Source organism: Pelmatolapia mariae, linkage group LG17, assembly GCF_036321145.2.
Source record: "Pelmatolapia mariae isolate MD_Pm_ZW linkage group LG17, Pm_UMD_F_2, whole genome shotgun sequence".
Lineage (NCBI taxonomy): Eukaryota > Metazoa > Chordata > Actinopteri > Cichliformes > Cichlidae > Pelmatolapia > Pelmatolapia mariae.
Genome location: NC_086242.1, coordinates 2,290,187 through 2,313,287, shown reverse-complemented (window position 1 = coordinate 2,313,287; position 23,101 = coordinate 2,290,187). Strand labels below are relative to the sequence as shown.

Genomic DNA, 23,101 nt, shown 5'->3' with positions numbered 1-23,101 from the left:
TTTATTTTTCTTTATTATTACTTCTTTTCTTTTTTTTAAATAAAATGGGCCTTTTATTAAAAGCCTTTAACACAACTGGGTTAACACAAAATTAAGTGTAAAAGCCAAGTTGCAGTCGCTAGATGGCAATAGAGTGCTCAAAATCCCCAATACTGCAGACCTTCATTTATTTCAGCTCGTTTCACTTTAGGTCAGCATTCCAGGCATGTCCAGTTCATGCCTCGGCGTCAAAGCTTACACCAATATTTAAAAAAAAATCAGTCAAAAATGAATTATAACGACAGCTTTTAAGAAATAGTCGTACTGTGGTACTTTTGTGTCGTTGCTGAAGTAAAGGAACTCACCCAAAACATCTTGTCCAATCATAGCGCTGCTATTGTGCATGGGAAGTAGTCTGCGCCTTGGAGACTTTCTGGCCAGCTGAGAGGTGGTCTTTGTATGACAGAGCTGAACAGGGGCTCCTGACTCTGCAGATCTGAGGGAACAGGGGCTGCCACAGCTGCTGGGAACAGAAGTTAAGCTTGAGAGTTGAGAGGAAACAACAGACTGCAGGAGAACCAAAAAATAAATAAAAAATAGGCGCTCGAAAACTGCACCGGGAGATTCCTGTGTTTCTTTCGCTGATGCTGCGAACTTGATCAACTCTTATAAATTTTCAAAACTTTTTTGTGAGAGCCAGATGTCTCTGCCTTTATCTCGAGACTCACTCTGAGTTTCCCAATGGCGAAAACAAAATATCGTGAAACAATGACAGAAAAGACTCCTGGATCACTGATGTGGCTTCCGCTCGTCCTTTCAGTGGCGCTGGCCGCAGGGCAAGACGCAAACACGGGGGCCACAAAGGAGGACATCCCGGAGGGCGCATCCACCCTGGCGTTCGTCTTTGATGTGACCGGCTCCATGTACGACGACTTGGTCCAAGTGATAGAGGGCGCATCCAAGATTTTGGAGACATCCCTGAGCAGACCGAAGAGACCTTTGTATAACTTTGCCCTGGTGCCCTTTCACGACCCAGGTAATGTAATAAGAGACAAAGAGATGGTTTGATTAGGTGAATTCTGCTTCTTTTTTTCTTGTTTTCCTTCTCTTTAAATGTGATGATTTGGTGCTTACTCTTTGCAGTTTAAACAAAAGCAGACAGAGGTGTGACAAATGTGATAGTTTGCTCACAAGCCCCCCTCTGACTGCCTAAACCTCCTCACACCTCCACGGGAGGCACTTCTGGGGCATTTCATCTCGCACAGATGTTCAGCCTGGCGGTCACTGTATCATTAGCATTCCGCCAGGGTTACTGTGTGGCTTTAGGTTTGCAGTGCAGCTTGATGATTATCATCATTCTTGGGTGCTCTCTCATTCTGAAAAGTAATGCCTAGGCAGTATTTTATTGGGCAGTCAAACAGTATCCCTGGCTAGTATTAGTCTTCAGAGGTGCATTGGGGGGGGGGGGGGGGGGGGGGGGGGGAGGAGTCATACAAGATAAAACATTTCCAAATATTCAACACACACATCTGACAAGAATGGAGTCCTTGTGAAGAGTAATGTGAGACTGAGGACATTAGTCTACACTACACTATTACACTAGTCTTATTAGTCTTATTGAACAACGGCAGATTAAAGTCATCATTTAGGGTTTGAATATATAAATGGCCTGCATTTGTATAGCGCTTTACTTAGTCCCTAAGGACCCCAAAGCGCTTTACACTACATTCAGACATTCACACACTGGTGATAGCAAGCCACACTGTAGCCACAGCTGCCCTGGGGCGCACTGACAGAGGCGAGGCTGCCGAACACTGGCGCCACTGGGCCCTCTGACCACCACCAGTAGGCAAACATGGGGTTAGTATCTTGCCAAAGGATATTTGGCATGCAGCCTGGGATCGAACCACCAACCTTCTGATTAGTGGCTGACCTGCTCTGCCACCTGAGCTACAGCCAATATATGGGTGATAATGTTGACTCACCTTTGTCTCTTTAATTGGAGATTATGTATCGGAATTTCAGGAGCGGGACCACGCCTCCAAACACGCTCCTTACGGTTGTCATCTATATAGGTTCCCTCAGTTCTGCAAGCAGTTCATTCTCGTTTACGTGCCCCACCCTCCCTTCCTCCTTGTTCTCAATTCTTTAACTTCTTCACTTCTATTTAGTGCATGAGGATCTGCCAGGCCCATAGCCAGTCCCCCTTGAGGCCTTCCCCAAACCGCAGCTCAATTCATGTCCAAGCGTTCACCTTTACCTACTAAAACGCTGTCAAACCTAAAATGAGGACGTGGGCCCAGCTAGTGAAAGCCCCTTTCGTGATTATTTCATTCAAAACAAGGTGGCTCAATGGTTACTTTTCACCAGCATTTAAGTGTACCACAATTCAATTCAACTTTATTTATACAGCGTCAAATCACAACAACAGTCGCCTCAAGGCGCTTTATATTGTAAGGTATACCCTACAATAATACACACAGAGAAAAACCCAACAATCATATGACCCCCTATGAACAAGCACTTTGGCGACAGTGGGAAGGAAAAACTCCCTTTTAACAGGAAGAAACCTCCGGCAGAACCAGGCTCAGGGAGGGGCGGGGCCATCTGCTGTGATTGGTTGGGGTGAGAGAAGGAAAACAGGATAAAGACATGCTGTTGCATGCATTTAATGTTTAGTTTCCATACCTAGCATTCTGCAAAATTAGCTTCGTGAATATTACTTCACAAAGTGCATGAAACACAATGCTTTCAGATTTTAATGTCGTATGTAGAGTACCTACATTTTTTCTAAATGCACCTAGCACTCGGAGCAACAAACATTCCAGGATCTGAAGGATGGAAAAAAAAAAGAGATGAATAGACGGAGGTGATCTGTGAGGTGAAGACACAGATTCCTATTCCAGATGTTTTTTTTCTCTGTTCAGTTTCAGCATGTCACAAATTCTCATGAAGCACATTTCTTCAATCATTGTTTCAATCTGCGAGCTCTGTGCCTAGAATAATAATTATATTCAAGGAGGAAAAAATGCACAGTATACACAAATCTTACAAATGATGAATTCATTATTGCGTGCCTCTGTGGGGAAAGTAAATCTGAGGTGATTAGCGATGCTCTTGGACAGAGAGACAGTAGTGAAAGAATGCTGCGGTTTTAACCTGTTTGTGTAACTGAAGGGCTTAATTTAGAGGAAATGTTGACTTCATTGAGAAGTGATTATAAGATTATCCTTTGGTAGTGAAACACAACAGCTCGATTGAGCGCTCCAGCGTCGACTCCTCTCTGTGTTTGTGACGTTTGTCTGCTTCTTAAAGTGTTTACGAGGATGTCAGGATGTGTTCTCCGACACCCCCGGGGGAATAAAGGAATGATTACTGCAGCGCACTGCAGTAATCAGCAAGTAGGGGTAGCTGAGCATTTTGCCAAATGTTCTGACCCCGTCTCTCTCCTACTTTTTGTCCTTTTCCAACAAAATCCCGGCTCCCCGGAGAGAGTCAGTTTTGTTTTATTAAGGGTTTGCTTCATTGTGCCACGGATCCATTTTCTCTGCTTTGCATCCAACGTGGTGCGATAACGCAGTCCCTCCTGTTTGACTTGGCTGCTTTTAAATCAGAGCTTCCCTTTTTATTTACACTGCAATCCGACACTGTAAACAAGAGAGTGTGTTTGCAATCTGTGCTTTGTGTCTGTGCATGCTTGCCTGAACGTGTGTGAAGCAAAAGAGTCAGGAGGATGCCTGGATATTGGGGTCAGGCCTGTGTGGGAAGATCAGTCAGGAAGCCTCCCCCCTTTCCTCCATCCTGCAGGCAGAGAAAGAAAGAAAGGCACAGGATCCTTCACAAGTCATTTTACCAAAGTGCAAGGGCTGTGTGTTTACCGCTAAAGTCTGTCTGTGTTCTTAACAATACAATATGTCATTACTCTTGAAATGGGCATTTGCTTAATGAGAGAAGTGGCTGTACAGAAGAGTCCTGGACAGCTACAAACAAGAACATCTCGCTTCTCTGGCTGCAGTCTGATGATCAATCTGTCAATAAGGACTTCAGGCTCATGCAGAGAAGACAAAGGTGCGTTGCAAACAGACTCGCTGCACTCCTGGAACATTTATTTGAGAATTTACAGACAATTAAACTCATTTCACGACGCTTCCGTTCTTCCCGAGCTAGGAAACGTGGCCTCCAGCCCAAGACTAATGCCAGTTTGTGCAATGTTTCAATTAAAGAAACAAACATTGCATGACAATGACAGGAAATAAAATGGTAGAGACTTATCTGTCTGCATGGCCCTGTTGGCATCCTTACATACATACACGTCCATGTAGCTACTACCTCGCTGTGAGAGGATGTGTTTGTGAGTGTCTGACGCTTGCTCGTGTTAATGTTTAATCGTCCAAGGTTAAGATGGATCCAAACCCAGCACCTGGGACCTAACGTGCCCAGGAAAGTCAGAGAGCCTTTAAACCTTGACACTATTTTGTAGTGCACACTCCAGCTTAATGGAGGGTGTCTAAGGTGTTTGGGGGTAGCACCGTCTTCCACTTAAAATAAACTTGCAAAAATGTACACAACAGCGTAATCGTGTTTAATATTTGGTTGCAAACCCTTTGCGGTCAGTGACGTCTATGATCTGCGGTAATGCTCTATCAGTCCTATCTTGCATTGTTGCTGGTTTTGATGGTGTCGACACACTTCCAGTAGGACTGAGGGTATAGTGAAAATGATTACACTTTCATCGAGTATGGATGAAACACTGTTATCCTTAAAACCGATAGTTAACACCTAAACCTAATGCTTTTTCTATTTTAAAGATAGATGAGCTAGAGTAGGGTTGCCATTGTGACTTAGGGTTCTTTGATCTACTCTGAAAATATATGATAAAGACTTAAAAAGATCTATGTTAGGCAGAGAGTATCATTAATCACCATAATGTCTTTTGTCTCCCTACAATGAATGTGTCTGTGGAAGCTAAAGTCCAAACAGAGAAAGGATGAAAGATGGACAGATTTTCTACTTTACTGATTCATGCCTGCATGACATCAGCGTGAAGGTTTTGAAAATGGAACAAACCACCGACGTGTTTCTTTGAGTTTTGCTTGTTTTATTCTGCATGTTCTTCTTTGTGTTTCCGCTGTGTGATCTTGGGGTTGGTTCCAGTAAGTTGTTGGCCTTCCTTGCTAAAAATTTCCATCCAAGTTATCTAAGTTAGAAGGAGATCGACCAAAGGAGTGCGGAGTGATGGGAGGAGATGATGGAATAGCTTCTGCCTTCTCTGCAAGATCAAAGGCCGTTATCACAGAGCCCTCTATGCTGGCGTTCGCGTCCTTTTCTACCCCTCGTCCCTTTGTTTCCTTCCTTCCAGAGTAGCTGTTTTTTTGTCTGAACTGCCCCGCCCGTGTGAGATTACGCGCAGCCTGCGTTTAGCTGGACAGAGTCAGTAATGATGCTATTAGGCAGGAATGCCAAAAGAGAGAGGTGGAGGTTCGGGAGAAAATAGAGGAGGAGAGAAAAGTGTGGCAGACTGAAACTGTGTCTGTGAGTTTTATGTTTTAATGGATGTGAAGTATTAAAAGAGGTATTAACTTTTAGGGCTGCACGTCCTGACGTGGCCCAAGGTGCTCGTAGTTCAGTGGGTTCAACTCACGACTCATGAGTGGAAGGTTTCCAGTTGTCACTCAGGGACTTCTTTCATCTTGGACGCTCATCCGCGAAGAGTGCTACAGAAAACCGCGTCACACTTTATCCTTTATGTTTCATGTTTAATAGTTCGACAGCTTTACAGATCCCAAGGTTCAAGGATCTTCTTGCCTTTTAAAAAACAGTCACATCTAGATGACCTTAGGATCCACTGGCCCATATAACCCCATGCGTAGTAAGTGGCCCATTCGTGAGGTATTTGTCAAACATTTTTCTCTCTCTGCTGTGTGAGGTTTGTTTCAAAAACTTGTTTTCTAATCTCCACTGAAGGCTCATCCCGAGGTTCAATGTGCTTGTGACCTTCTAGACTCTTTGACATCACTGTCTGGGCTCCTGCCAGTATCCCTTTGACCTTTTGTAGCTGTGCTCTTGTTTGTGTTTTTTGGATAAGTGTCTGGCTGTCAAGACATGAACCTGAAACAGAAAGCAGTGGTGAAAAAAACCCAGTGAAACTGAGAAACAATTTCATATAAAAGATTTTCCACACACATCATCATCATCTGGGAAGGAGCGGTGCTGGACAGTGAAAAATGTGTGAGCTTGCACTTCTGTATAATTACATTGTTAAGTAAATTGATTGACTTGGTCTACGGGTTAGCTTGTGACTATCATGACCAGACGTACAATATTGTGTAAAAGTCTTGAGCCATCCCTTTTCTTTTTATTTTTCCAGTAAAATCAGAAATAGGCATTTTACTGAAATGCTCAAACATACATAGAATTACAGCATATAAGGCAAAAACAGAGTTTGCACAAGTCTGGAAAGCTTGAAAGTCAATATTTGGTACGATCACGTTTATTCTTAAAGACAGTCTGAACACTCTTAGGAAAGCTTTCTTGTCATTTCTTCAAGTAGTCTTTAGGAAAAGTGCTCCAGGCTTCTTGAAGGACAAAGCTCTTCTTTGGCTGTTGGCTGCCTTTTGTTCTGCTCTGTGTCATGATGATCCCACACTGTTTCAGTAATGTTTCGATCTGGGCTCTGGGGAGGACGGATCAGGGGCCGATCGTGTTCCACTATGTGCTTTTCTATCCAGGTATGTTTTTGATGCTGGGTTTGGGATCATTGTCATGCTGAAATATGAAGGTGCTGTCACTCAGATGCTATCCAGATAGTATTGGATTAAAAATCTCACTGCAACCCTTTGACTAAATCCTCAACAGCATGAATGAAGCAGTGCCAAACATGACAGAGCCTCCACCGTGCCTCCATGGCTGAAGACTCTCACTGCTGTGCCTCTTTCGATGTCCTCTTTAGTATTGATTTTCAGTCCAGTTCTTGTTCTTGCCTTGTTCTTGGCACATCCCCGCCTTTTTCCCCTTCATTAAGAGCGGCTTCTTAAAAGCTTACCTCCTTACTGAAACCATTTCTGATGATGCCTTGGTGGACAGTAAATGGAGGAGCTCGAGGCCCAGATGCATCTCTCAGGACCCAGCAACACACCCAGATACGTCAAGTTTTCAGCTAACAGCTTTTGAGAATCACTATGTTGATGTAAAATACTGTGTTATGCTGTCGAACTGTGTGATCTTTAATATTTTTGTAGATTGAACTAAAGAAATGGGAAACAAATTTGTGTCTTTTGTGCGAAGCTGCTGGTTCATCCCCTGAATTAAGTGTCTTGTGTATGTTTGAATAATTCATAGGTCAGTGGTAAGTGGCTTAACAAATACAAAAAATATTCCTCTGAAAACAGCTAGGTGCAAGGAATGAAAATGATTGAAAAAGCAGCCAAAGAAAGACTTTCAGAAAACCTGAAGAACTATTGCTCCAGACAGCTTTAATTAGCAGAGCGTATGGCTCCTTGAAAGCAAAATATTAAAAAATGAGGTGGCTCAAGACTTTTGCACGTTACTGTATGTGGATACTGGTATTGAGCCACATACACACTATACCTACGGGAAAAGTGTGTCGTGAAGCTCCTGGTGCACAGTTATGGTGCTGTTATTAATCCCAGAGGAAGCTTAGAGCTGTGCAGCTACTGATTCAGAGCAGTGTTGCTGACTTTTATGTACCATGTGCCTCTGCACACTCTGTAATTTTACATGGTCTGTCACTTCAGTTCAATTTTATTTTATTTACACAGTGCCAAATCACAACAGCAGTCGCCTCAAGGCGCTTAATATTGTAAGGTAGACCCTACAATAGTAGATACAGAGAAAACCCAGCAATCATATGACCCCCTATGAGCAAGCACTTTGGCGACAGTGGGAAGGAAAAACTCCCTTTTAACAGGAAGAAACCTCCAGCAGAACCAGGCTCAGGGAGGGGCGGGGCCATCTGCTGTGATTGGTTGGGGTGAGAGAAGGAAGACAGGATAAAGACATGCTGTGGAAGAGAGACAGAGATTAATAACAAGTAATCTATACTTGTGTCCAAGTTGTCACGGTGCCTAAATGTTTCCTGATTGTGAAATATCTAAGAGGGAAGACTTGATTTTGTACCCCTGTGGCAGTGGGCCCAAAGACACTTGAATTTAAAAATTAAAATATGTGGCCAGCAGAGATGGGCAGTAACGCGTTACAAGTAACTGTATATGGATACTGTAACGCGTTACTGTTGCAAGTAACGCGTTACTATTGCTTTACAAGTAACGCGTTACTGTAATCTGATTACTTTTTTCAAGTATCGAGTAAAGTAAGGGATTACTATTGCAAAAAAGGTAATTAGATTACTGTTACTTTCCTGTAAGCACGCTGCGTTACTGCGTTACTAAAACCGTGATTTTTTTTGCGGGAGTGTCTCATGAGAATGACGTAAGCGAGTGCGACGTTCGTGGCAACAGCTGTGTGCAGATCAACAATGGATAATTTAACGAGTGTGGGAGAGAGTATCAGCGTGCAGCGTTTAAAGCGTGGAAGTACTGACCTTACTTTGAGTTTGATTCCGTAAAAAGTGACAAAAACATTAGAGCTCACTGCGTGGGAAGAAAACTTCTTTTTACAGCGAAAAAAAAAACCCTAAACGTCCGAGCAAGCACCGAGTGCGCTACCATGGAATGGGAAACTCCCAGATCCTTCCACTGACCGCTGCGACACACCTGCACCAGGGCAAACCTCCGCCCGCCCCACTCCTGCTATACAGGTGAAAATAGAGCAACAGGACCGCTGAGTCTTTGATTTTATTTATTTTCTGCTGTTTTTTACGTGCATCTTTTTAAAAGAGTGAGTGTAAACACAAAAACCTATTTTATTTTATGTGCTGGAATGTGCAGAAAATAGGTTTAAATGTTAAACAAATCTCTTCCAGTCAGAGAATGTTGCAGATAATTTAATGTTTGCTTGATGCGTAAAGTTAAAAGATTAAAACTAATAAAACTAGTTTCAAAAGGAGACTTTTTCATTTGATGACATTTTGTATGATGGATTATGCAGAAAAAATAGAATTGGGTTGAAAGATCTATTGTTTTATTACCTATTCAGGTTGTAAATCATTTTTTAAAAAAGTAACTAAGTAACTTATCACTTTTGAAAATAAGTAATCAGTAAAGTAACGGGATTACTTTTTGGGGGAAGTAATCAGTAATTAGTTACTGATTACTTTTTTCAAGTAACTTGACCAACACTGGTGGCCAGTACTTTTGTCCATATAGTGTAGCTGACACTTTACCAGCTAAAAAGATTAGCAACTGGCTAGCTGTTAATGTCTTTTTCTGTCTTTGTGCAATTTAGTGCATGTAATGGTAGTACACAGAGTGCTTATCAAAGCTGGAAACAATGCTGAGGCTGAGATTAGGGAAAGTGACCCCCCCCCCCCCCCCTTGCTATTAAAAAATGCAGTGCTGAAATGAACTGCATAGTTGACTGATGATTCTCTGTGAGCTCACCTTTTCTGCTATTTCTCTCCTGCGAGTTAGAAATACGTTACTGTTGCAAATTAAACACACGAGCAGTTTGGTTTTAAGGATTCAGATCTATGTAATCACGTATTAAGCTAAATTATACCACTCCTGTCTCAAACATGTACTCCTGTGCATGTTTGAGAGAACTGTTCAACTGCAGACAATATGGTAGCCTTGATCATTTTGGAAGACGCGCATTGCTCTTGTAATATCTCACTTGGTCCACACTGGCCACGCTACTGAAATGTTACAGATGTTACACCTAAAATGTACTAACACTCAGTAGTACCGTGTACAATTTACACACTAAAGAATAATAAATCACCGCCTTGGAAGTCACAGCCAACATGAGATCATGCCATTGCAAACCATGGGAATGTTCAACTTTGGCGTCAGGTCTACATGAAAGTAAATCTAACGTGTTCCAAATGAGTCCTCCAGACTCTAAGTGTATGATGCAAAACAATGAAATCAGATGAATTTGTTAGCTAAAACAATCCTTAGAAAAGTAATTTCCTCAATAATGTAGTCTAGACATCAACTGATTATGCTGTTTTAAAGAAAGCCTCAATGAAAGGGGCAACAGTAAAAGTGCAGAGGCTGGGCTTATTATTATGAGTAATAAAGCAGTAAAAATGCAGAATGGCAAATACTCAATATACAACATCATACATGTGTGCCTGCAGCTGGTATAGCTGGCAACAAGCAGCTGGAAACTATCCATTTGGACTGTGTAGTGGGGTGTTTGAAAGTGTGGTTTGGACCAAAAAACTAATGTAGTCAGAACACTACTACAGCAAGGGGGGCAGCTAAAATGAAAGAAGCCTTTAAAAGCCCCCCAACCAAGAAAAGACAGCCAGTGGCAGCTGTTATCAAAATCACCTGATATCCTCAAGGACTCGGCTCTCCTAAATGAAGTTAGATGACTTGCTGCTCAGACCCAGAACACATGGTAAGAGTTAGGGACAGGTCAGATAAATATGTCTGACCCAGAACAGGAAAGCAGTAATCTTAGACGTGCAGCAAAATCCTCAGTTTGTGACACACAATGCAGTTTTTATTCACATGCTGAACAGAATGGGCAAATTCCTCTGAGATTTCTTATAAACTACGTTTTGTGCAGCGTTTCATATCAAATTTAATGTTGCATCCCTCTGATGTAGACAGTATACATGCAATTAGGGTATAGTGAGGTCTATTTATTTAATACAGGTAATCAGGTTATCAGTAAATAAACTCTCCAGACCTTCTGAAGGTCTTTAAGAGTTTTTTCACTAATTTTCAATTCAGTCCTTGGGCCTGGCCACTTTGTTTGTTTGTTAAGCCACTTAACGCTGACCTGAGCATGAAAAAGATGCCTAACTCAAGAAATGAATCTGTCGTCACCAGACAACTTAGCAAAGAACCGATTTTAAATTGTGTCTTTAGGCACTTTGTTACTAGCAGCCTGGTGCACAATCACATCATTTGTTCCAATTTCTTAGTTGAATCTTTCACACACACAAAAACACAGAACAGTCTCGACAGGCGTGAAATTGTAATTCTGCACCAGGAAGTTGAACAAAACCACCTACAATGGATGAACAGTATCGAAAATCATGTCCTTAGGAAATAGGAAAGAAATCCAGCAAAGACCTGGCACAGGACACGAGAGATAAATCTGGCCGCTCAGTTGATGCATCTACTGTTCACTGAAGCCTCATCAGAAATGGTCTCATCGGATTTGGCTGTCAAGAAGCCTCCCCAGAGCCCAGACCTGAACATTACACGACAGTGGATGGAACAACATCCAAAGATGATGTCCTTCGAGAATCCTGGAGAACTATTCCTGAAGACTGCCCAGAGAAACAACGAGACAGCTTGCCTAAGAGATGTGGTTCGCAAATAGCAATGGTTACACGAAATACTGACTTTTAAATTCTGCTTTTGCCTTATTTGCTGTATCGTGTGTTTCCATGAATCACTGCACCTACTGTATCTCCCATTTTCTCAGCAAGAGATGAAGAAATGAGGGCTGGCTCAAGACTTTTGCACAGCACTGTGGATCACGGAGACCAAAGCTGAAACCAAAAACACTTACAGTCTCCAAATGTTCTGTATCTACAGGATGTGTAATTAGGAACAGTAACTCACCACAGCCACTTTATAAAGTGATAATATGTCAGTATTGTGTTTATAGCTTGTTAACTTACCTCAGAGTGGCCAAAAATATGGTCTTCCTGTTTTATTTAAATGTTGTCTACCTTGCCAGATTTAAATTAAATAGAGTCTTTACATGCTTGTAAAAGGTTGCTGATGGCATAATAGTGGCACCATGAAGCTGTACCTGAGCAAGTTTAGTCAGTGTCAGTATATGAGCATGGACAGAAACACGACAGCTGAGTTTTGTGGTTTATTTTGTATCAGTGGAGGGTGATCACTGTATAATTGTTCTTTTCCAGAGAACTATGGTGTGTATGGTGGTTTCATAATAAGCTCCACGGCTGACGCCTCATTCAGTACAAGACAAAAAGCCAGAAGATTTAACTGTGTGGATTTTTGCTGCGTATATATCTCACCATCAGCATTTAGGCAATCTGCGCCGAGGCAGTCTGTGCTGGGGGGAAGTCATATATCACAAAGACCACCTTAGCCATAACTAGCTGTGTTTGTAGACCTCTCCCTTTATAAAGTATGCATCTATGTTGTGTTACTACCTCTCAATTAAGGATTTAGGGTGAAGCCTGAGCTTAATTTGATGGTTTGGTACACGGTATCCTACGTCACGCTGATGAGAAGCACATGTCGAGCTCACGGTCAGTTTTACATTTTCAGCAACACAGCTGGACAAACCTTTATGCCATGGCACACCGTTTGGAAATCACCGCTGCAAACATCTGAGTGTGCATCTGTGTGTGGTCGACAGCGCTGATCTGCTGCATCTGAGGTTTCTCTGTCTGCTTCAGCATGCACAATTAGAATTTCCCCCGTTAAACAAAAGAGCCATAGTGAACCGAAAACGCCGCCGGTCTCTTATGAGCAGACGTAATTACAGTCTGTCATAAAATACTTATTCATGAGCTATGCAGTTCTGTGGTTTTAATATTGAAGTTGTTGCCATTTATTCTCAAGCCTTCTACTTTTTGTTTTTTTTTAAAGAAAATGAATGCAATTACTGCAATTAAGAAGCTGCATTCAGCATTTAGCAAAGAGAGAAAATTTTAAAAATCGGGCCAACCAGCTGTGAGTACTTTGACTTTTCTATAATAGAGACCAAGAAACATCACAAGCAGCAATGTGTTTGTGGCCTGTGCCAGTTTTCACCCTTTCTTAAAAGGCATTTGGAGCCTTAACTGTCACAGTGAGACACGTGAAGAAAGCCGTTCATTTAACGCTGGAAAACATTACAAAACAAAAGGCAAAGGCGAAACTAAACAATAACCTAAACTGGGTGAACTAAGATTAAAACATGAAAAAACCTTGAACATGGAGACCTGGCATGGATACACAGAAAAACCTGGAAATATGACATGAACACAGCAGACGACCGGACGAGGCACGAATGAAAACACACAGACTAAATGCACACAGGAGGTGACCAGGGGAAGTGGAAACACATGGGCACACAGCTGATTAGAATGAACATAATGATGTCACAGGGAAAAGTAAAATTAAACACATTGAACATAGAAACCAAGACTTTCAAAATAAAACAGGAAATATGGAGAGATGTAGACATGACAACACGAGCTTGACAATATGGAACGCACAGACATAAAACACATGACAGACTAGACAAGAAACAAGACACAAAAACCAAAGAGACAGATGATAGTAATGCTAAACTGAAACTCAGCCAGGCCCTAAATAAGAAAAACTTATAGGAACTTATAATTAAACCTCACATAAGAAACTCAAAAATACAGAATAAGCTCAAAACGCTGGGTCACAGACCAAGTCCCTGACACTAAACAGAGGCAGACATGCTGCCCTAGCTCATCAAGTCTGCACCTTTGTCTTCTTTATCCTTCTCACGAACGCTGCTTCTTTCTAATGTGCTGTCAGAGCAACGTGGTGGTTTTGTAAGATCCTGTTATGACCATAAAAAAGCATCCATGGGAGTCATGACCACAAGTTTTTTTAATATCTTCAGTTTTTCATAGGTGAAGCTGATAGAAGGAACATTCATCAGAGCCTGATCCAGAGACTTTTATGTCCGTTACTATTGATCTAATTAAGTCACAGACACTTTGTAAGTGAAAACGTACAGAGCACCTACCATTTGATCATAAATCAGACCAGAACTCTGTCAGTATGAAGTCATGTGTAAAGAAAGGCTTTAGAGGACTCTATGCAGTCCCACCAAGGCAGCACCTTGATGCTTTTTCAGCCATTCTGTTGTAGCTGGTGTAGGATCTTTGTCCTGTTGGAAATTTACCCCAGGTTCTGACCTTTTCATCCACTCTTTAGAAGATTGTGTTAGCACACACCTGAATGCTCCAGATCTGCAAATTGCTTCTGCTTTTAAAGATGTGATCGTATATACTGAATCACTGGGATGTGGCTTGCTGCCCCCCACTTTAATGCAGGCATCTATTTCGGATTTACTGAAGAAAGGAAAAGACCCTACAGTAGTGAGTCCTACAGGCATCTGTCTCTTCTAAATGTGGATTTAAAAGTACTTGCAACTCGGCTCGAGGCCGTTCTTCCACAGATTATTTCACAGGAACAGAACGGATTCATCAGAGGCCGTCAGCTGTTCTTTAACACTCGTACTCTGCTAAACACACTTTTTTCCGCTCGTTGTCCCACGTCTCCTGAGGTGATTATTTCTCTAGATGCAGAGAAGGCCTTTGAACGGGTTGAACAGGATTACCTCTTTGCTGTCCTGAATAGGTGTGAGTTTGGAGAAAGGTTTGTGTCTTGGATCAAACTTCTTTATGCGTCATCACCAATTCTGTCCAATCTGATTATTTTCCACTAAGCCGTGGCACTCGACAGGAGTGTCCTCTTTCTCCCCTTCTGTTTGCTTTAGCCACAGACCCTCTCTCTGTTGCACTGAGATCCCTCTCTTCTTTTCATGGAATTATCCGTGCAGGTGTTGAACTTAAAGTATCCCTGTACGCAGATGACCTTCTTTTGTATGTTGCTGACCCCATATGTAGTCTTCCTCCGATTTTATCTGTCTTGGAAAAATTTAGTTCTTTCTCTGGCTATAAAATTAATTTACACAAGAGTGAATGTTACCCTGTAAACTCTTTAGCGTTAGCACTTAAGCAATCTGACATTCCTTTTAAGCTCAGCCCCTCGGGGTTTAGGTACTTGGGAATTAATATTACACGCACTTTGCCTTCACTGTTTTCTGAGAGTTTTGCCCCCCTGGTTTCACCATTTGCATCAGATTTCCAGAGGTGGAACTCCCTCCCTCTGTCACTAATAGGCAGGATTAATATTATCAAAATGAATGTGCTACCCAGATTTCTCTTTTTATGTCAGTGTATCCCCCTGTTTCTGCCGTTTTTTAAAAAAGTTTTTTAAGTCCCTAGACCAGATGGTTTCTTTTTTTTTTCTGGAGTGGAAGGGCCCCTAGACTGAGGCTCTCTTTATTACAACAGTTTACCTCTAATGGGGGGCTTTCCTTACTCAATTTTTTAAATGTATTACTGGTCTTCGCATATTCATAAATTGACCTACTGGCTAAATTCACCTAACTTGATTTGGTGTAAACTTAAAATTCAATCAGTTTCTCCATATATTTCACCCGCCTCTCTTATCTCTTCATCACTGCCTATTAAAACATCTTCTGTTACTTCAAATCCTCTAGTGCTCTCTACGCTTAAGATATGGTTTCAGTTCAGGTCTCATTTTAAATTCATATCCCCCTCTACCAGATTACCATTGTTAAGAAATCATCATTTTCCCCTGCCACTACCAACGCCGCCTATTTGATTTGGCACGAAAGAGGCATAGAAACCATGGCAGCCCTTTACAAAGATGATGTCCTTCTTAGTTTCTCAGAATTGTCCTCAAAATGTAACCTACCTCCTTCTCACTTGTTTCTCTATTTTCAAATTACACACTGTGTCTCCTCACTGTTACCAAATTTCCCAATTCTCCCTCCTGACCCACCGTGGGTTGACCTTCTGCTTGTTAAGCCTACTCAAAAATCACCTCTATCAAATATATATTGTACGCTTATGGCGGCCAAATCTGACTCTTCAGGTAAAATCAGAACCGCCTGGGAGCATGAACTAGGTGCTGAACTGTTTGAATCATGGTGGGATGAGGTGAATCTCACCATAGGTTCAAGTACACCATGTGCTAGGCTACAGCTTGTACAGTTTAAAGTAATAAACAGAGTCCATTTTTCAAAATCCCATTTATCTAAAATCTTTCCTTCAATTATAGACCAATGTGACCTCCCCTTGCAATCTAAGCCATGTGTTTTTCTTCTGTCCAAGTTTGCATTAATTTTGGAGTGATTTCTTTTCCGTACTTTCAGAGGTTTTTGGAATTCAGATCCAAGAAGATCCTCTAATTGCCATATTTGGAGTTCCAATGACCCCTCTTAATATATCTCCCCAGCAAACTGATATCTTGGTTTTCTGTTCCCTTCTTGTTAGACGCTGTATTTTACTTCTTTAGAAATCTCCCACGCCTCCATCTGCATCACTATGGCTTAATACTGTCTGGACATTTTTGAGGGTGGAGACAATCTCACTCACAGTGAAGGGTAGCTCTGAAAAATGTACCCACAAGTGGACATACCTTCTCAGTACTTAGAACAATGCAATTTACTCACCCTGTGACTAAATTGAAAAGATTTGTGATTTACTCTTATTTAATGTAGCCATAGGATTTAAGCACCCCCTTTCTCTATTTTATTTTTATTTAATTATTTTCTAATTTACTTAGTTTTTCCTTAACTTTCTGTTCTTGTGTAGGTATGACGTTTTTCATATTTTACTTTGTTTTTTGTTTAAAAAGAAAAGTTTAAATGTTTGAAAAGATCTAATGTCATATAAGATGCATACAATGTATATAAGTTTGTATAATCTCTTTACAAAAAAGATGTGATCACACTTACTGATGATGAATTAATCAAGTGCATTTGAATAGCAGCTAATGAATGACTGCTACTTACCTTTTTAATTCTTGTGGACCACATAGAGTCCTGTCACAACATTCTTTTTCATAGTATTTTTCCTCAAGCCTGTTCTTTCTGCAGAGTTATTCACATGTATACGATTTGCCTTGAAGTGTGAATGTTTTAAAGCCAAAACAGATTCTGAAAACAAAAGAATAAAATTGCAGTCAATCTAAAACACCCCTAAATTGCAGATTTGTGCTTCCACAAAGCATTTAGTCAGATAGTCAGAGGTTAGAGAGACGGCAACATTATTTACTGAGTTTAAAAAGTCTGTTATGGTAACATCTGGTTTCAAAAAGCGCTGTGGCATACGTGGCTCGAAATGTCTTTTATATTGCACAGTGAAAAACAAAATTAAACTCCGAAATAGTTTAGAAAGGTAAATGCGCTCCAGATGGAGCTTGCTGTTGTTTATGCTTTGCAGACCGTTGTTGAACACAGCTGACAAACTGTAGGGGTCAAAAGTCAGTGTTGAAGACAGGGTCAGGGCAGGCTCTGAGAACATCAGCTTTAAGGAAAGATCCGGATGCTTGCAACTCATCTGAGTACTTCTTAAAAAATACCACACATTCTCATAAATGACAGTGATAAATTTACATAGACGCTCATGCACACGGGACACGTTTAATTACTGTGAGCCGTACCCTCAGGTCTCTGTGCTGTGTCTCCAGCACATGTTATCCTGTCAGATGGATAACTGACTCTGGATCAGGCTTCTCTGTGCATCTGGGAGGGATTACACAGTGAGCATCAGTTGTGGCCCTGTTTTTATTTGTGCGTAGCATTGTCTGATCATTCAGTTCCATTAATAGATATCTGTGGTTTCGGGGCCCATTGTCCTCAGTCACATTCAATTACAAAGACTAACGATCACCAGGAGAGGCAGAGCCACAACTGTCTGAGTTTAAACTGCCTGGTGCTTCTTCTCTCTTAGTTTACGTCACAAGTTTGGTGTTTGGTGCTTTGAAATCCAGCGTGTTGACAGCTCTGTTGCTTCAGGGTAACGTTCAGTCATTAGATGTAAATTGGGGATGGTATGCAGAATAACAAGATATAGATTAAGAGATTAGAAAAGAAACAGAAAGACAGAAAGATGAACTCTGGGCCAACAATGAGCAGTCTTCTGCTCAGTATCTTCAGAGTGTGTGAAATGGTCTGCAGAAAAACACTGCTCGGACACTGGATTGTGCCAGGTTAATGTTTGCTCTCTGCAAACGTCACGGACGCATGATGGAAATAAAATTGAGCACGGTGAGGCGTCAGAAGGAGACTTCTAGGGAATCACTCAAAGATAGTGGGAGCTGCTTAGAATTGAACTTGACCCTAAAAAACCTGACCAGCCAAATTTATCAGAAGAGGTGTTTCCTTTTTATGGATAGAGTCGTGTCTCTTTTAATTCGGACGTCATATTTTATTTAGTTCTTTTCTATTCTTTTCTTCTTCTACCAAGTAGAAGTGTTAGCGCTTGTGCTTGAAGTGTGGTTATTGCTCTGCAGCAGTGAGGGAAAGAGTTGCGTGACTGTCAACACCAGAAGTAATGAAATGTTATTTGGAATAAATGGACATTATTATCCTGTCAGACTAACTAACCACTTCCTCTCCACAATACTTTCCCCCCATTTAAAACAGACACACATGAAGTTAGTAAAATGTAGGAATTAATCTTTCTCAAGATTACAATTTCCTGTTTGGTAAAGTCTTTCAGGCTGATATCACGCCTGGTGTCTCAGTGATGCTCGCCAGTTTGAGCAACAAAGAAGGAAAACAATTTGACGCTTCAGTTTTTTTCTTCTTTTTTGGATGTTTTGTCCTGTTTGCATGTGTGCACTAGTGATGCCTATTAGAAGTGATCGGTGCACGTTGGGGTTGTTGCAGAAAACATTGCTGGAACATTATATGCACCATGTACAATGTAAATGATTTGTTACCTCGAGAATCTGCAGACCTGTTTGCTGTTATGTGTATAGTATATAGTATAATTTCTGGACACTTTCCTCACCGACACACTGTAATTGCCTCATGCTGTGCATTTCCCCGTGGGGCTGATTAGGTGAATTAAACTCCAAACCTGACAATGAAGATGACAGCCACTCTTATTCTGGCAGATTTTGCTTTGAGTCAGCACAATGGCAGATATTTGTGTTTATTTACAGCCTCTGCTGCTGTTAAGTGCTATAACAGCTACATGTTGTGTAACCTGTTGGATTTTTGTTGGATCGGAAAGCCACAGAGAGTCTCCTGCATGACCATTATTTAAGAAAACAACATATACAGTACTGTGCGAAAGTCAGTAGCCAACCCTCATTTCTCTTTATCCTGCTAGAAAAATGGGAAATAGTTGGGATTTACATGGAAATACAGTATACAAGGCAAAAATGACTTAGCCTAACAGGTTTTAAAGTCAGGTGGTGTGACCACCTTTATTTTTCAACACAGTCTGAACTCTCTTAGTCAGCTAAGTAGTCTTCATGCTTGTTGAAGGACATCCTAACCTCTTCTTTGTATGTTGTACTCTTCAAGATGATCCCACACTGCCTCAGTATTGTTGACCTCCAGGCTCTGGGGAGGCCCATCCATGACTGATAGGGTTCCACTGCATGTTTTTCTATCCATGTGTGCTTTCACTGCGCTGGAAGTGTGTTTGGGGTCATTGATATGCTGAAAAACAAAGCTGTTGCCAGTCAGATGCTTTCCAGATGACATTGCATGGTGGATCAAAACTTGACTGTACTTTTCTGCATTTATAATTCAGCCTGTTTTGACAAAATCCTCGACATCAGCCAATGCTTTTGGGGATGCTCACTGACAGCAACTGAACCAAACATTTCTAATTTGGATTCATTACTCCATAAGATCTCTTGCCACTGATTTTCAGTCCACTTCTTGTATAATTTGGCAAACCTCACTCTCTTTCCCCCCATTTTCCTTCCTTAAGAATGGCTTCTTGACAGCTACCCTTCCATTCAGGCCAATCCTGATGCTGCTTGAGGAAACAGTAGATGGATCAACTGAAGGGCCAGATGCATCTCTCAGGCTGTGCGTCAGGTCTTTGCTGGATTACTTGCTGATAAAGATATGACAGCTTTTTAGCTAATAGCTTTTTGGGAATCACTGTGTTTGTACTATTTTATGCCTGCAATTAAGTCGTTTAGCAAACAAAAACATTTCTGTGAAAATGATTGAAAAAGCAGCCAATGTCCAAAGAAAAACCTGGAGAACGGATGCTCAAGACAACTTTAAAAATGAAGACAAATCTGGCTCCTTGGAAAGAAAATATAAATAAATGAAGGACGGCTCAAGACTTTTGTACAGTACTTTACATGTACTGCACACTGTGGCTCGCTAATTCATTTTGAAACAATAGGTTCAGTGCTAATGAGTTGTTAAAATAAATCTTGAAATCCCGAAAGTTCTGTTCACCGAGTAAACATAACCTTCAATGGCATTCCTGAACAGAAGATACACTTTATGTTGTGTCTTTTATTGTTAGGAAACTGCATTTCTAAGGGCTTGGTTGTTAAGCTTTTATTAGCAGTACGATTGTGAGCCAACATCCACTTCTTTGAACTCAGGAGTGAAAAAAAAAATGAAACCAATGTGGACTGTTAAAGTGCATAAAGCTGCATAAAGTCTCCTCACTGTGGCAAACAGAGAACTTTAAACCTTTGAACCAAACAATTATATGACATCATGGTCAACTCATCAGCAATTAGCTCTAAATTATACAGTTATGACAATTTTCAGTCATATAGCAGCTTTCCTCAGAATTTCCCATGCGCTGGCTTTGAAATTCCTTGTTGCTGATGGTGTACAGCGAGATAAGCTCACTGCACAGTAAATGCTTCTGTGATTCCTTGCAAATTACTTCAAGCCTGAATGTCAGAGGAGGTAAAAGTGAGTTTGCCTTTGGACAGTTGCCCATCCCATTAGGACTTCTGTAAGTGTTCAAGCTTGCATGTGGTTTGCAGATGGATGCTTTTTAGAGCAGGCAATACAGGTCAGTGCTCCAAAATGCTCATATGAAGGCTGGAGTGTCTCGTTTTAGTTATTTATCTCTAGTTCCCTTTTGTCAACAGTGAGCACAACTACCACATTAACCCCACCAAAAAACACCTTTTTGTTTAGTTTTTGGCGGCCATTTTTTCTCTTTTGTTGCCTTTTTGTCAGACTTTCTTTCACTTTGAGCTCATCCATAGCCTTTATGGGCTCATCACTGAGAAACTATTTCCTCTGTGGAAGCCAAAGGTTATGTTTCCCTTGCACATGAAGCTATAGAATTGGGATTACTGTGATTCCTTTTGTTGTCCAATTTTATTTAAACTTCATAAAATGCTAAATAAGTAGGAAGTTTCACATATGAAACTATTTCTATGACCCCCAAGAAAAATGTCTTTTTGAAATAATGGCACTAATAATATGTCTTTTCTTAACTCCTCTTAAGGATGCCCCTGGGCAAAGCACTTGACCCCTAACAAGTGTGCCTTTGCATCAAAGAAGGCATTTGGCTATTTGGTATTGGAAAAGCACACAGTTTCTCTTTCAGGCTTCCAAATGTTGATTAACACACATTTAAAGAGAAAAGTAATGACAAACAGGAGTGGCAGCGTCATCCTGACATGTAAAATTCAGAGCTCATTAAACTAGAAGAGCTTGAAGAGTTGAATCTTTTATGTCTCATGTTGCTTAGATGTCATGAGTATTATGGTTTTCCACACTACAGCCACGGCAAAGAGGGCAGCGGTGCTAAAGGGCACCATATTCAATGCTAAAGAATACTTACAACAGCTACGGGAACTTCTCCCATAAGGAAAGAGATGTCAACTTTTCCTTCTATGAAAAGTTTGGCTGGAGATCCATGTTCCGTTCAGAGCAGCCAGAAACATTTCCATGTTAGTTTTTAAAAAGCGTCTCTGATCACCGCAAATGTTCCTTCGCTCCACCTTCAGGAGTTACAGTGATGCCAAAATCTGAGTCGTTTGGAAAAATTAATTCTACCTTCTTTGTGTGAATATTGTTATTGAAATTGAAAGTGCCTGTGGGCTGTGTTTCGAGAAGGAGTGCAAGGTGATGGCAGCTGTAAATACAGAGTAGATAATGGATCTTCATCTCAGGCAAAATATGAATATTTAAATTTGAACTCATTTGAATCAGGAGAAGAACTGAGCAGGGAGTGTGACTCTGCTAAACTGCTACAGTTCCCATTCAGCAGAGTTAAGGACTGTTGCAAAACAGTTCAAACTGTATCTGTTTTCAAAAGTCTTTTGTAATGTCCTCTCTTCAACAAGGGGACCAGTGTGTGCGTGTGTGTGTGAGCGTGACTGTGTTTACATATCTTTGTGGGGCCCAAACATTGGACATTTACTCTACTTGTGGGGACCAAATGCCCTTATGGGGACAAAATCCCGTCCCCACGAGTTTGAAGGTATTTTTGAGACTCAAAATGTGGTTTTAGTGACAGGGTTGCAATTTGGTTATGGTTAGGTTTAGGTTAAGGGTTAGGCATTCATTTTGATGGTGTGTGTGTGTGTGTGTGTGTGTGTGTGTGTGTGTGTGTGTGTGTGTGTGTGTGTGTGTGTCTTTTTTGCAGCCCCTCAGTCTCTTTCCACAGCACAGTTGCAATGGCTGAAGTTACACAAGTTGACTTGAGAAGATCAAGAAGAGGCTTAGCAGCTTATTAATGGACACAACAAAGTAATCTGGTCATGTTGTCACCATGTGGTAAAGCTCCAGCTTTTATGATACAGGCCTCTTTATGTCATTTAACAGACAAATCTTCTGTGAACAATGACATAAAAAACTGGTAAAAACTGCTTCCAGAAGAATTCAGAGGGTAAATAGCAGCCAGGTGCATTTTATGAACCAATCATCAGCAATTGTGACCGACTCTATAAAAGCATGTTTTGGTGTAAGTTAATGCGGTGCCACAGTCTTTCCAAAAGTGGATGTCCCAGCAAATTCTACCAAATGTCAGATCATGCAATGCAAAAAACCAAGGAGCTACATCTCAGACTCTACAGGCCTCAGTTAGCATTTTAAATGTTGATGTTCATGAAAGTACAATTAGAAAAATACTGAGCAAGTATGGCACATCTGGAAGATTTGCCAGCAGAAAGCAACACTGAACAAAGAAAAGCTTATGTTTGCAAAAACAAACCACAAGGCTCCTGGAACGATGTCCTTTGGACAGATGAGACCAAAGTGGAGATGTTTGGCCATAATCCACAGCACCACATTTGATGAAAATCAGACACAGCATATCAGCACAAACACCTCATGCCAAATGTCAAGCATCACGATGGAGAGTGATGATTAGGGCTTGTTCTGTTACCACAGCACTAAGCAGCTTGCAATCATTGAGTTGATCATAAACTCCTCTGTATATGACAGTTTACAGGAAGGGTATGCTTTCATATGAAAGTCAAATGTGACATAATCTGTATGACAGTTTTGCCAAGTTTCT

At 41.1% G+C, this 23,101-nt stretch overlaps 1 protein-coding gene across 1 annotated transcript in view; it reads left to right on the top strand.

The window, feature by feature from the left end:
- The first annotated feature begins 747 nt into the window (after positions 1-747).
- hmcn1 (hemicentin 1) overlaps positions 748-23,101 on the top strand; it is a 90,915-nt gene continuing 68,561 nt past the window's right edge. Inside the window, exon 1 of the mRNA XM_063460559.1 lies at positions 748-1,015. Coding sequence (XP_063316629.1) covers positions 748-1,015 — 268 coding nt within the window. The remainder of the gene's footprint in view (positions 1,016-23,101) is intronic.